Here is a 14,429-nt window from a genome sequence, read left to right as displayed (position 1 = left end):
TTTCAAATGACGCTTCATGAACTGTGGGGATCGTTGAACCAATTTTGCCAAACGGTTCAATGCCTCCTGAAGCCTCATCTCACAATCGCTACTTTTGACTTTTAACAACACGTTATTTACACAATTCAAACATATAAACAATTGACGGAAAACAAGTGTCAGTTAAAATCGTTAAATGAGGAGCTTGTTCAAATGGAGTTCTCCATCATCTGACACAGTACATAAAATGTTTTTAAAACCCCACAGCTGAATAAAATCCTCCATGTTGTGTTTGGCTCCATGGAAGTGAAACTCCGGCCTTATTCTGGCTTTAGCGTTGCACTTCCACAGAGCCACGGGATCAAGGTGAAGAAGAAGTGTTGAGAAAGTTTAGATTTCCGACATTTTTGAACGCAGCATACTTCCCTTCCCTGTTGTTACGGAAGTGACGAACTCCCAGAACATCAAATTTGTGTAAAATAATGGAAAAAATGATTAACAATAGACTAATATTTTATTTAAATAGCAAGGGGTATATAGTAAATTATCAAAGTGGATTTCGAAAAGGGCGGAGTACTAATGATCCAACATTATGTCTAGAGCATGAAATTAGAAAGGCACAAGTTAATAAAGAAAATGTGGTGGCAGTATTTTTTGATATAGAAAAAGCGTATGATATGATGTGGGTAGAGGGATTATTAATTAAACTATATAGGTTGGGCATTAAAGGAAAGATATATCAATGGATTAAAGACTTTTTACTAAATAGGAAAATTCAAGTTAGAATCGGTGAAGTAACATCAGGAGTATATAGAGTAGAGAACGGTACACCACAGGGGAGTATAATAAGTCCGTTATTGTTCTCTATTATGATAAATGATATTTTTAAAGGTATTGATAAAGAAATGGGATGTTCACTCTTTGCGGATGATGGAGCGGTTTGGAAAAGAGGGAAGAATTTAGATTTCATTGTTAAAAAATTACAAGATGTTATTAATGAGCTAGAGAGATGGGCATGGCAATGGGGATTTAAGTTTTCAGTCGAAAAAACAAAAGTAATGGTATTTACTAGGAAAAAAATAAACAGGGAAGTAAAATTAAAATTATATAGTCAAGAGTTAGAGCAAGTAAAATGTATTAAATTTCTAGGATTATGGTTTGATGATAAACTAAAATGGAATGTACATATCCAGAAAGTTGTTGATAAAAGTAAGAAAATCTTAAATATTTTGAGATGTTTGGCTGGAAATGATTGGGGAGCAGATAGGCAATCTTTGAAACAGGTTTATACAGGTATGATAAGAGCTAACATAGATTTTGGTTGTATTGTTTACGGTTCAGCAGCAAAAGCACATTTGGTTAAACTAGAGGTAATACAACATCAAGCATTAAGATTGTGTTCTGGAGCGTTTAAAACCACACCAAGAGCAGCAATGGAAGTAGAGATGGGAGAAATGCCATTAGAATTAAGAAGATTAAGGTTGGAATTAAATTATTGGTTAAATTTGCAGAGCAATAATTCAGATCATCCAGCTATGGAAATTTTAAAACCATGTTGGGAAAAAGAAACAAAAGATATGGGGAGTCTTGGATGGACAATTGAAAATAAAATAAAAGAATTTAACATGAATAATCTGGAAATTAGTCATACAACACCAACATCAGTAATACCGCCATGGATTTTACCAGAAGCAACAGTAGATATGACAATCATGGAAAAGAAGCAGGATAAATCTTTCATCATTGATAGTAGTTCAGTACAGGTACATTTAAACAATTACTATCAGTATATTCAAATCTATACAGATGCATCAAAGATAACTGGAAAAGTAGGAATAGCGTTTGTTGTACCAGAATTCAATATAAGAATAGGAAAACGAATTACAGACGATTTATCAGTATACACAGGAGAAATGATGGCAATTTTATTGTCCTTACAATGGGTAGAAGAGATAAAACCATTAAAAACAATAATCTGTTCAGATTCAAGTTCTGCATTATTAAGTATTAAAAACAAGCAATCGGATAGTAGAATGGACATATTATTAGAAATTTTTCACACATTATATAGAATTAAAAATATGGGTGTGATAGTTATTTTTGTATGGGTTCCAGCGCATATTGGAATAGAAGGAAATGAGAGAGCAGATAAAATAGCAAAAGGGGCAATTCAAAAACCAATTAGCATTAAAGTTAAAACAAGTAAAGCTGAAGGAAAGAGTATGGTTAAGGAAAAACTGATGGAAAAGTGGCAGAAAAGGTGGGATGAAGAAATAACAGGAAGATGGTTTTATAAAATTCAGAAGAAGGTTAAAGAAAGAAGAAAGGGAAAAAGAAATAGAAAAGAGGAAAGAGTGATAACCAGGATAAGATTTGGGCATACTGGACTTAACTACTCACTTTTTAAAATTCAAAAACATGCAACTGGTAAATGTGAATATTGTGGAGAATGGGAAACAGTAGAACATGTTATTCTAGAATGTGATAAATATGAAAGAGAGAGAAGATGTATGATAAAAGAGTTTGAAAGTATTAAGGTAAAATTTATGTTAATAGATATTTTGAGGGAAAGTTTGGAGAGCAAACATATACAAATAGTTATTAGATTCTTAAAGAAAACTAAGATATTCAGTAGAATTTGATAGAGTAGACATAAGAGTGAATGTGTGGATGATAGTGATGAGTAGAATATAAATATGGATGTAAGTTTGTTTGTGTGGGTTGGTAGGTGTATGTATGAGTATATATAGATATATATATACAAAAAGAGCGTTAGACCAACGAGAGCCACACTCCATACCAGTAAGTGGCGGTAATGCTACTATTAAGTTTGTTGCCAACCGCCAATAAACACAACAAGAAGAAGAAGAAGAAGAAGACGAACTCCCAGCTCAAACATGTGCGTCCAGGAGCTGCACGCAGAGGGGAGCTTTTAGTTGGGTTTAACTGGACATTAGTGGAAGCAGTAGAAGGAAAACTTGACCCACCGAGAGAAATGAGTGAACCTGAACGCTACCCTCCGCCGGACTTCAGCTTCATGCAGCCCCAGCAGCAGCAGCAGCAGCCCCGCTCCAGCAGCTTCCATCCCAGCATGTGGACCTGGGGAGAGACGCCCTCTGAGCCCAGCTGGAGCTACAACCAAGGCGGCTATCATCAGCCTGCTCCATATGGACCTAAACCTACATTCAGTTAGTAGATCCTTTACTCACTCTATATATAATATAAACATTAACTGATACAGGAATATGTCAATGCTTATTATAGTTGTATTCAAATGTATACAGATGCATCCAAAAGTGTGAGTAATAGGCTAGTTATTGCATTTTATGTTCCAGATTTCAATATAAAAGTATATAGGAGAATTAATAATTATTAGATTTACAATAGATAGAGGAAGTTAGACCGAGTAAGTTAGACATTTTAATTGAAATACAGCAAATTTTATATCTAGTAAAAATGATGGGTATTAGTGTTATATTTATTTGGGTGCCAGGACATGTAGGGATTAAACGAAATGAAAATGCATATAAGATTGCTAAGGAAGCATAAAAGAAATAAAACCATTGATATGATGATTAACTTAAGTAAGACAGAAATTAAAAGTATAATTAAACAAAGGATGAAGGAAAGGAGAGGAAGATGGTTTTTTCCAGACTTAGATTTGGACAAACAGGATTAAATAATACACTATTCAAAACAGGGAAACATTTCAGGCAAATGTGAATATTGTGGACAAGATGAAACAGTAGAACATGTAGTGATGTATAGTAAGAAGCATGAAGAAGAAAGAAATTTGGTTAGAGACCTCAATAAGGAGAAAGTTACATTTGATTTGATAGATATTCTGTAGAAAAAGTAAAAATAAGCAATATTTATTTGAATATTTAATAATAACAGGAATAATCAGGAGGTTTTAGTATTTTTAAAGTAATAATATAGATATATAGATTAAAAATAAATATGAGTATCTTTATGAATAGAGCTATTCTGATCCCCACTATTTAATGGGTAATGCACCAAAAAGTTATTTACCAGCCGCCATTAAACGCAACAACAGGACAAGCTTCAGAATTATGATCTGTTGACTTTAATTTAGTAATATAATGTGTCTCTTCACTAATTCATGTGGATTTTGTTCTCTTAGATCAACATTATGCTGGTGAGTGGTATCAAGCTGGATATCAGAACCACAGACCTCCCTACCAGCACAACAAAAAGGTGACTTTTTTTATCTCTTTGTCTTCCCTTTACCTCTTTCACATTTACCTGCAGTCGCAGCATAAAGGTTATAGCTTAGAAAGGTTTATTTACAATTTAAATGGTCTCACAAATATGGACCATAGACAAATATATAAGGATAACATAGTAGTGAAGAGTTAAAAAGATAAAAAATAAAATACTGCAAAGTGTTTTAACAATATAAAACTGTGCACATAGAGAATAAATAACCAATATACAGCTTTGAACATTTTTTTACAGGGATGCATATTTGAAAATAGAGATGTCCAAAATAACAGCAACATGTTATTTCACTGACTAAGTTAGAAAATCTGCAAAAATCAGCATGAATATAGCAACCTATTGAGGGTGTTGGGAACAGTGGTGTTTATAAAGTCTATCAAGGAGGAAGGATCTGTGATAACTCTCCCTGGTGCATTTAAGGAGCAGCAGTCTGTCACTTAAGGAGCTTTCCAGTTCTGAAACAGCTTCTGGAAAAAAACAATACATCAGCAGAAGATCTAGAGTATAATCTCTACAAAAAATATTACGTAAATGATTATTTTAGAAATGGTGATTGGTTCAAATAAGATAATTCTGATTATGATGCCAACATTAACAAGAGAGGGTTCTGGACCGATGGGAATTGTTGGTTGGAGTCATGTGACGCTGAGGTCAGGCTTGCCAGATCCTGGTAGCTCAGGTATAGAGCTGAGGAACGGCTTCTTCACAGAGCTACATTTCTCAGAATAAAGCCAAAAAAGAAGCAAAATTACGTTTATCAGTCAATATTTTGAGCATCGACGCCCATTTAAGGAAGGAAAGGTTACAGAGTTCCTTCTGGACAGTTATTTGCTAATGGTAAGCATTAACATTAGCGGATCTGTGTGCGCCGCTTACTCGCTAGGAGGAGTTAAACTTGTAGCTTTCACCTTCTTATATGTCACACACTTATAGATAATGATTTATAAAGTTAAACACCATGCATTATTTTCTTCCATTTTCCAGTTATGCGAAGATCAGTCAATCTTGCTCATAAAACCTTAACATAGATTGAATAAATGTGTAAAAGTCTGATGTGTATGAATACTTCTGTAAGCATAGCTATTTGTTTTCTCTGTTGGACGCAGCAAAGGAACAGCAAAGAGCCGGAGTTTTCCCATTACTGTGACACCTGTGACCGGGGCTTTAAGAACAAACCAAAGTACGATGAGCATGTTTCTCAACATGTCAAGGTATTTGACCTCTATTGCTTTACTACATCCAGACTGATCTGACTCTCTGCAACATTTTGGATTAATTACCTTTACCTTAAACATCAACAGTGTTCTGTACCTGACTGCAGCTTCATGGCTCATGAAAAGCTGGTCGCTATCCACTGGAAAAATGTAGGTAGGCTACATCTGCATATGACCTAAAAGCGTAGGGTTTTCCTTCCTAACATGTCTACCATGTTCTAATGATAGAACCATGCTCCGGGGGCCAAAAGAATCAAGCTGGACACACCAGAGGAGATTGCTAAGTGGAGAGAGGAGAGGCGCAGGTTAGTCTATGGTGTTTTTAATGTTCGGCTACCTGTATTTAATTATTCCTGTCCATTTTAACAAACTGGGCTTTAATTCTATATTTGCAGAAACTATCCCACGCTTCAAAACATCGAGAAGAAGAAAAAGGTGATGGAGGTGCGGGAGCAGACGGGAGGAGTCCTGGAAACGGCTCAGTTTGGGTCAGTATGTCCATCTTTTTAACTGACATACGCAGGTACTTCTAACATTAGGAAGATATATATTTTTTTTATTATACTTCACATAATACTAAAACTTCATAAAGACTTAATGCATACAGAATTATATATTTCAACTGTTTATTTCCATAAATTCTGATAGCTTAATCTAATTTTGCATCATGCAGGAACTTATGGTGGAATTCTTATATAAATGTCAAATCATTCTGGTTTAAACCTGTATATAAATGTACTCTTTATCAGACCATATTGTAGGGCTGCAACTAACGATTATTTTAAAAATCGATGAATCGGGCGATTATTTTTTCGATTAATCGATGAATCGGACAAAAAATATTTTTATTTTATTTTATATATATATATATTATATTTTTTTCCAAAATAAACATTTTAGACAGAACAAACAAGCACACAAGTACAGGTTGCTCATTAACTGTACTGGTGCAATATGAAAAATAAATGTTTGTGTTAAAACTATGCAAACTTACATGAAAAATGTAGCTGTACATCCACAAAATATAGGCTACTTTGTTTCATAAAGCGCAAAAAAAGGCATTTTTGTTTTCTAAAGCCCCTAAGGGGTTCAAACAATAGGCCCCCCCATTTCAACAAATGAGTTTGTTTTTTTTTTACTAGAAGAGTTCTGCCTTTTAAGACAGGAAAGTATAGCAGTTAAAGTTGCTACTTGAGAAAATACTGAACCATAGAGATAAAAATAGCCCTGTGATTCAAATTATAAATTGTATTTGGAATAAAAATGAGAGAACTAGGGGTGGTAAAAAACACATCCCCCAAAGACAGATATTTACATGGGAATGTGGCAGATAATTAATTGACATATTACTGATCTTGCTGGATTTTATACTTTACTTCCATAAATTGCAGGATCTTCTTTACTTTATCTTTGCCAGAAGATTTAAACTTCAAAAGCCTTGCCCTCATAATTTGCAAGATAATTTATTTATAAAGGCTATTTTAATTATTGTGATCAATTTGCACCGTCAATCCCGGCACATGCGCGCTTCATTTGCAGTCTGGACGCTGAAACAGGCTGCAGCGGGATGCTTCTCCAAGTACATCCTGCGGCTCTGATTGCAGCGATGAGAGAGATTCCTGCGGGAGAACGGGGTTGGGAGGGGGGAGGCGCCCCACGGCAGCAGCTGCCGCTGGAGGACAAGATTAGGAACGATACATGCTTTCACGTAAGAGTCTCCAAAAGCCGCCAGTAACACCGTAAAAAGTCGCCAGATTTGTCGCTAGTCACTTTTAAAAAAAAAAATAGTCGCTGGAGGGGTCTGAAAAGTCGCTAAATATAGCGACTAAGTCGCTGAGTTGGAAACACTGCGCACCTGCGGCGCTGACTCGCTCTGCCGTATCTTTTTTTTTTTTCCCCGTTTCAGTCAAGAAGTGATAATGGCGGCAGCGGATGACGCATTAATCGCGCGACACAACTAATCGATGATGAAATTCGTTGCCAACGCTTTTAAAAGTCGATTTTTATCGATTTTATCGATTCGTTGTTGCAGCCCTACCATATTGTCCAAAAAGTTATAAAATATCTATTTAAAAAAAAAATCCTGTCTTAAAATCTGTGTTGTTGTTTTTTTTCCCCCTTATCTTATGCAGGCCAGTTAGTTATATGTCAGCTTGAACACCTAAATTCAGCCAATCATATATCAACGTTCATCTGTCAATCAAATTTTTTCGGTCATAGCATCTTGATTCTATAATAAGAAATAAGAATCATTTACTTTCCCATTGAGTTCCGTCCCAGTGTTCACAGTGATGGGCGTCTGTGTCTTCGGCAGGCGTAGAGCTAACAGAACTGGCAGCGTTGCGAGGCAAGGGCTCAAACATGTACGGCTGGAAGCCTTCTACACCAAACCAAGCTTCTGGCGCCCTGGCGTCCTCTTCCACAACATCTTCGTCCCCGCTTTCCTCTTCTAAATAAAAAATGAATGACGGAGGAGACTCATCCACGACACAAAACTCTCCTCCTCTTGCATGTTTCCTCTGTCCATAGCGTTCCTTGACAGTGTCGTTTCTAAGTCACCAATTTAGTGCTACTTGGTCCCAATGGATTTTCCTATTGGAACCTATTAGCACTAAGTTGCTAACTGGTTAGCAAGATGCTTACGACAAACTGGCCACAACCAAACTTGCTTGCGAACCTCAACAATCCCGCCCCCTTGATGAATGACCAATCATATTCACTTTATTCACTCGTGTAAAGTCGTGCGCCACTCGAGAGAATTTGGAACAGCTGCTTCCCTATGACTTTAAACTTGTGGATCTCGTCCTTTCAAAGGATGGAGTTTACCAGTAACATTGTTTTAGTAGTTTGTTTTTCAAGAGGATATATTTTAAGGAGCTGACAATTTAGGTTGATCTCTAAACATCACTGCTCTGCTGCAAGGCTTTTTTTCTTCCACTCAACTTTCCATCAACGTAATTGGATAGAGCACCCTGTGAACACCCAAGTCCTTCAGCAGTGACGTGTTTTGGCTTTACCCTCCTTGTTGTAGGTCATTGTCTGCCAGGTAGCTTGTTATTTAGTCCATTTTTCTTCAGATTGTGCGACATCTTTGTGAAAATTGGCAATTTTTTAAAAGAATTTTGCCATTTTCAGAAAGAAACTGAATTTGTTAATGATCAATCATACTTAAGCAATGCTTCTGATTGTCGAGCTGCTGTTCCAGTCGGGTATCTGTGAAATCAGAAATCATCATAGCCCACTAAAATTTGGAGAAGCAATGGAGGAACACCTAGAAGGAATGTTTTCCCTGATGTGGATTGGTGTATTTGTTTCTCAGGCGGATGAGGGGCAGAGGGAGAGGCAGAGGTAGAGGTAGAGGATGGGGTAACAGAGGGTCCAGAGGGCAGCACCATCAGGCGCCACCCCCAATAAATGGCACTGCTGCAGAGGCCCCTAAACCAGTCAACCATCTCTCCAATGGAGGAGATCCACTAGGAGTTCTGGCCAGTACTGACCACAGTGAGTTTATGTTAAGCTGCTGATACTTTGTGAATTCTCCAAATGAAATGGATGAATACTGATGTTAAACATGTGTGTGGTGTTCTTGCAGGTTCTGATAAAGAGGAGCCGGATCCAGAACGGAGCACAGGTGGTGTGGTTGTTCCCCCCAAACATATGAGCTCAGCCCTCGGGTCCTTAATGGCTAACTATGGTTCTTCCAGTGATAGCGACGAGGAACCAGATGGTGAGCTCATGGATTTCAGTCCATTTTCAGTTGATGTTTTTGTTTAGTTTTGATGCTTAAACAGATGTTTGCTTTGCAGCTGCTCCTATTCTGAGAGCCAAGGAGGTGCTGCAAGAAAACCAGGCCATCCTAAACGAGGAGAGACAACCTTCTGGGCATGGTGGAGTCCCTGAACATGCGGAAAATTCCAGCGAGACTCAAACACTTCCTCAGCCGGTGTCTGGTCCTAACATCTGGAACGAAAGAAGAAAAAGAGGAGGAGGGAGAGGAGGCAGGGGGCGAAGAGGTCCAGATGTGCCTCAGCCTCGGCGTGCAACCTTACTAGAAATGGTAAAGGCTTCTGACTTAAACCAGCTTTACTTTTGATTGGTTGGCTGTGATCAATGAAATCCATGAATACACATTGGATTATGTAACGATTGCCTTTGTAAACGAAGAACGCAAAACAGTTTAATCAGTACCAGAAATCTGATAAAAGCCCCAGAAGTTGGTTCTAACAGGATTTTAATGATTTCTTAAATCCACAAACCTTAGATTTAGGTTTCTTGCCTTGAATGTTGGGGTTATTGTTGGCCCACAGAGGAGGGATAAAGCACTGGTATTAATTTAGCTAATTTTAGATTTAGGTGTCTTTACTAGGGCTGAAACCATTAATCGGATTAAAAGATTATTAAATAAATAATCTCGACTATTTTAGTAATCAATTAATCATTAACTGGAGTGTAGAGACTCTAAAACAGACACTGAACCTGATTTAAAACATTTATAAATTACGGCATGTTTTTCACTTGTGCCGCTTCTCCTGTTACCCCAAAATCCCACATCCTCCGTCTCCATCCCGCTGGAGCTTACAGCCTCCGCTGTTCCCCAAGTCTTGCTGCGCTCTGACTCCTTCGGAGTTTGAGGAGAGCATGCGTGATAATATCATTAATATTGTGCATCATTAACGCTTAATTTAATATGAAATATTTTTAAAAAATCCCCATCAGCATCCAGCTTATGTTCAGTTTCTGATGGAGATGAGAAATCTGCTTCCTGGTTTGTTGAAGTACCAATAGTTTGCATCCAATATTTCAAATAAACGGTGTTAGTTTTTTGAAATATAAAAGATTTATGCTCTAATTTGTAGTTGCCGATCTTTTGATACTATATTTTAATTTGTCAAACCGGATCTTCTCACCGTTCTTTTTCCTGTTTGGTGCGATTGAAATAGCGGATCTGGACCTTGCCGGACCGGAGCGGAGCCTGAATATTTAGAGTATGTTTGGCTCAACCTGCTGCTGTGAAGCAGGATTCTCCACCAGGAACAGAAACAAAAATAAATATGGATCCAGGCTCACGTATGAGCACTTTATTTGTGCATTAGAATGGCTTTGTCTCCATTCAAACCCAGGTTTAAAGCCTTGCAGGTCAGCCTAAAGCCAAAAAAAAACAAAGGTTCAGTTCGGGAGTTTTATGAGACGTGAATCAGGAAATTGTCTGTATACCAAACTGAAAGATTGTTGTTCTCTACTTCAAAAACACTTTTAGGCTTTAAAATGAAAAAAGTTTCTTTTTTTTAATATATTTTTTTAATTAAAAAATTGAATGCATAACATGAATGCATAAAAACCTCCTTTTATTTCAGTGTTAAATTCTGTTTAAAGTAACATATTATGATTGAAAATGTCTCTGGATCTTTACTGGTTGAGGATTTTCTTTATTCAGACCCTGCTGATTTTTTATTGGTTACCCCTGATCTAAAACATGCCTTAAGCTGACAGAGCGACCCACTTAGAGCAGTAATTACACCAAGATGGTAAACAAAAATATATAAAAATTTGGCATTTAAGATAAAGAAAAAATAGTCTGTCAATATGCTCTATCCAGAACTCCTGAAGTGGAAAATTTTGAGTTTCACCTGGTTTGATTTTGTGAAAAGTCTTCTTTAAAGAATCTGTGGATATCCGATTTTTAATTATTAATAAAAAAAAAATAATTGAGAAATTAATCGATTTGCATAAAATCGTTAGTTGCAGCCCTAGTCCTCACTTCTTTCTCCATCTCATATGTTCAAATGTGAACTGTGTTTCAGAAAGGTAAAAATATAGACAAAACAAATAATAGAGTTACAATGGAAATATAACTTCAAAATCTAAAATGCCTTACAGCAAAAAATAATTTTATAAAGAAGATTTTAACAATTTGGATGAATTAACTAACTTTTGTTGTGGACTTCCAGCACCGATGGTAAAAATGAGGCCATCTTGCAACTGCAGCAGGATCCTTTTCTTATAAAGTGTTTCCCCCTTCAGGCTATCAGATTTCTAGCCCTATACTTTGCTTAATAGTTTGTTCAGATGTCACAGCAGCGACGCCTTCGCTTCAACAAGACCAATCCCCTACCTTTTATTTATTTCAAATATTCCAAATTTGGCTTTTTCAGAAGGTGAAAGGAAGACTGAATATATTAAAGCAAAGTTCATCAGTTTATTGTAGCTGATATAGTAATATTAGATGCTATAATCACTCAGTTATTGAAAAGAAATTGAAGTTAGCTAAGATTATTGGAAGCTTATTGCTTTATAAAAACTTTTTACTCGAACTCTAACATCTGATTGGTGCGTCTGTATTAAAATCTGTCATAATCCACTTATTCCAGCCTTTTATAAATCTTCCGTCTGAGGCCAAAATATTTCCCATTATTAATGCGACTGTTTTTTTCCTTCCTTCGTTCAGTTATTGGCCCCAGATATCCGCCATGAGAGGAACGTTCTCCTGCAGTGTGTACGATACGTTGTCCGCAACAACTTCTTCGGGCTGGAAAACGGACATCAGGACCCGGAGGAGATGAAGCACAGAAACTTACCGGCTTCTTCAACCACTGAGAAAGAGCAGAGTGCAACAGAAGTACCTGCATCTAAGTCGGACTCTCTGGTTTCTGACGAGAGGCCTGAAGAGAGTCTGCCTGTCAGGGAGGACGGAGGTGATGGAGATTTAAAGAGTGAATCTGTTGAAGGAACCGAAGAAGGTTCTGCAGATTCTGTCCAAAGCGTTGAGGAGACGGACGGCGCTCCCAGCACAGATCTCAACGGCACAATAACAGAGACATCTAAAGCTAATATGTATGATGATGAGATATGGGAAACAGACGAGGCTGTTGCCGGAAATACTTAGTTTATTTTTATTTTTTAATTTGATTAAACTGTATAATTATTTTCCTTGTAAAGTAAATCATTTAATTTTGCTCCTTTTTTGCTGTAGGTTGATAATTTTGCTATAAAATAAATGATTAGTCTACAACATTGACTTTTTTATTTGAAGTCTGTAGCATGATGCTACCACTACCATGCTTGTCCAAGGGTTTGAAAGTATCATGTTGCAATAAGATTAAACAACTCAGTCCTTGTGTTGTCTGACTATACAACTCTATAATATACTACTATACTTTCAGATTTTAGCCGATTAGGTAACTTTCACTGCAATTTCATTTTATGTACCCAGAGTTTGGTCTTTAAATCTGAAATTTTCCAATGAGTGCAGATCTAAAATTCCCCTTTAATCTTTAAAATAAAGAAAATGCAGATCTTTTAGGGTAGTTCTCAACCAGCTTTGACTATATGGAAACTTTTTACTCCTTCCTTGAAAAAAACAGAAACAAACCTCAAGCTATGAAGGAGAATGTATGCAGTTTTTGGTTTCCATTTATTTCCATTTGGATGGTGTACAGATTTTGACTAGGCCTTTCCAATGAAGACTGTGAGGGACTAAACTTAAATAAGGACAAAAGGTGTTCAAAAACTGGGGGGGAAAAAACTTTCATTTAATGTTCATATAAATATTTTTAAAAAAGGCTGAAAAGCAATACAAAAAAAGTTAAATAACATGGAATTGGCCCAAATTAACCGAGTTCAACTGAACAGGAACATAAACCAAAAAACTGACCTACTGATAAAGAATAGAGGCTGCTTAAATAGGGGTATAAATAACCTAAAGTGGCTACATGAGGGAGGCACAATATAACAGAGAAGCAATAAATAAATAAATGAAAGTCCATACAAAACTAAAACATAAATAAAACTCTTTAACTTAGCACAAATAATTGAATATTAAGGCGACAAAATAACTACGGTAAATTAAACTTAAAATTCCCCCCTCAGTTCTTGGGAAAGTGGTTTGTTCCTGACTGCTTCACCTCCAGCTGATCTGCATTTGCACAACTATGAAACTACACAAACTTTGTGGTGGAGGTAGAAGGATCCGCCACAAAGACATACAGGTGCTGGTCATAAAATTAGAATATCATGAAAAAGTAGATTGATTTCAGTAATTCCATTTAAAAAGTGAAACTTGTATATTATATTCATACATTACATACAAACTCATATATTTCAGATGTTTATTTTGTTTAATTTTGATGATTACAAATGACAACAAATGAAAATCTCAAATTCATCATATCAGAAAATTAGAATATTACTGAAGACCAATAAAAACAAAGGATTTATAGAAATGTTGGCCAACTGAAAAGTATGAACATGAAAAGCATGAGCATGTACAGCACTCAGTATTTAGTTGGGCCTCCTTTGGCCTGTATTACTGCAGCAATGCGGCGTGGCATGGAGTCGATCAGTCTGTGGCCCTGCTCAGGTGTTATGATAGCCCAGGTTGCTCTAATAGTGGCTTTTAGCTCTTCTGAATTGTTGGGTCTGGTGTATTGCATCTTCTTCTTCACAATACCCCATAGATTTTCTATGGGGTTAAGGTCAGGAGAGTTTGCTGGCCAATTAAGAACAGGGATACCATGGTCCTTCAACCAGGTACTGGTAGCTTTGGCACTGTGTGCAGGTGCCAAGTCCTGTTGGAAAATGAAATCTGCATCTCCAAAAAGTTGGTCAGCTGCAGGAAGCATGAAGTGCTCTAAAACTTCCTGGTATGTGGCTGCGTTGACCCTGGACCTCAGAAAACACAATGGACCAACACCAGCAGATGACATGGCACCCCAAACCATCACTGACTGTGGAAACTTTACACTGGACTTCAAGCAACGTGGATGAAGTGCCTCTCTTCTTTTCCTCCAGACTCTGGGACCTTGATTTCCAAAGGAAATGCAAAATTTACTTTCATCAGAGAACATGACTTTGGACCACTCACCAGCAGTCCAGTCCTGTTTCTCTTTAGCCCAGGCAAGACGCTTCTGACGCTGTCTGTGGTTCAAGAGTGGCTTGACACAAGGAATGCGACAGCAGAAACCCATGTCTTTCATACGTCTGTGTGTGGTGGTTCTT

General features: G+C 37.1%; 1 protein-coding gene across 1 annotated transcript; it reads left to right on the top strand.

Annotated features, from left to right (window-relative positions):
* Window positions 1–2,862: 2,862 nt before the first annotated feature.
* nufip1 (nuclear FMR1 interacting protein 1) lies at window positions 2,863–12,446 on the top strand. The gene is made up of 10 exons (XM_038302012.1): window positions 2,863–3,167; window positions 4,124–4,197; window positions 5,328–5,432; window positions 5,523–5,585; window positions 5,664–5,740; window positions 5,831–5,923; window positions 8,755–8,936; window positions 9,028–9,162; window positions 9,242–9,492; window positions 11,881–12,446. Exons 1-10 carry the CDS (start codon window positions 2,975–2,977, stop codon window positions 12,316–12,318), a joined length of 1,611 nt encoding a protein of 536 aa, XP_038157940.1. The 5' UTR covers window positions 2,863–2,974; the 3' UTR covers window positions 12,319–12,446.
* The last annotated feature ends 1,983 nt before the right edge of the window (window positions 12,447–14,429 follow it).

The sequence above is a fragment of the Cyprinodon tularosa genome, unplaced genomic scaffold, assembly GCF_016077235.1.
Source record: "Cyprinodon tularosa strain WSP-4 unplaced genomic scaffold, ASM1607723v1 ctg48, whole genome shotgun sequence".
NCBI lineage: Eukaryota > Metazoa > Chordata > Actinopteri > Cyprinodontiformes > Cyprinodontidae > Cyprinodon > Cyprinodon tularosa.
Note: the sequence above shows the minus strand (reverse complement) of the source record. Positions and strands in the feature narration are given on the sequence as shown.

What these genes read in the sequence shown, in the direction of transcription:
- nufip1 (XM_038302012.1), top strand. Translation starts at nt 2,975, where the DNA reads ATGAGTGAACCTGAACGCTACCCTCCGCCGGACTTCAGCTTCATGCAG. An exon ending in TGGACCTAAACCTACATTCA is followed by an intron (nt 3,168 to 4,123) that starts GTTAGTAGATCC and finishes TTGTTCTCTTAG; the next exon opens with ATCAACATTATGCTGGTGAG. An exon ending in TCGCTATCCACTGGAAAAAT is followed by an intron (nt 5,586 to 5,663) that starts GTAGGTAGGCTA and finishes TTCTAATGATAG; the next exon opens with AACCATGCTCCGGGGGCCAA.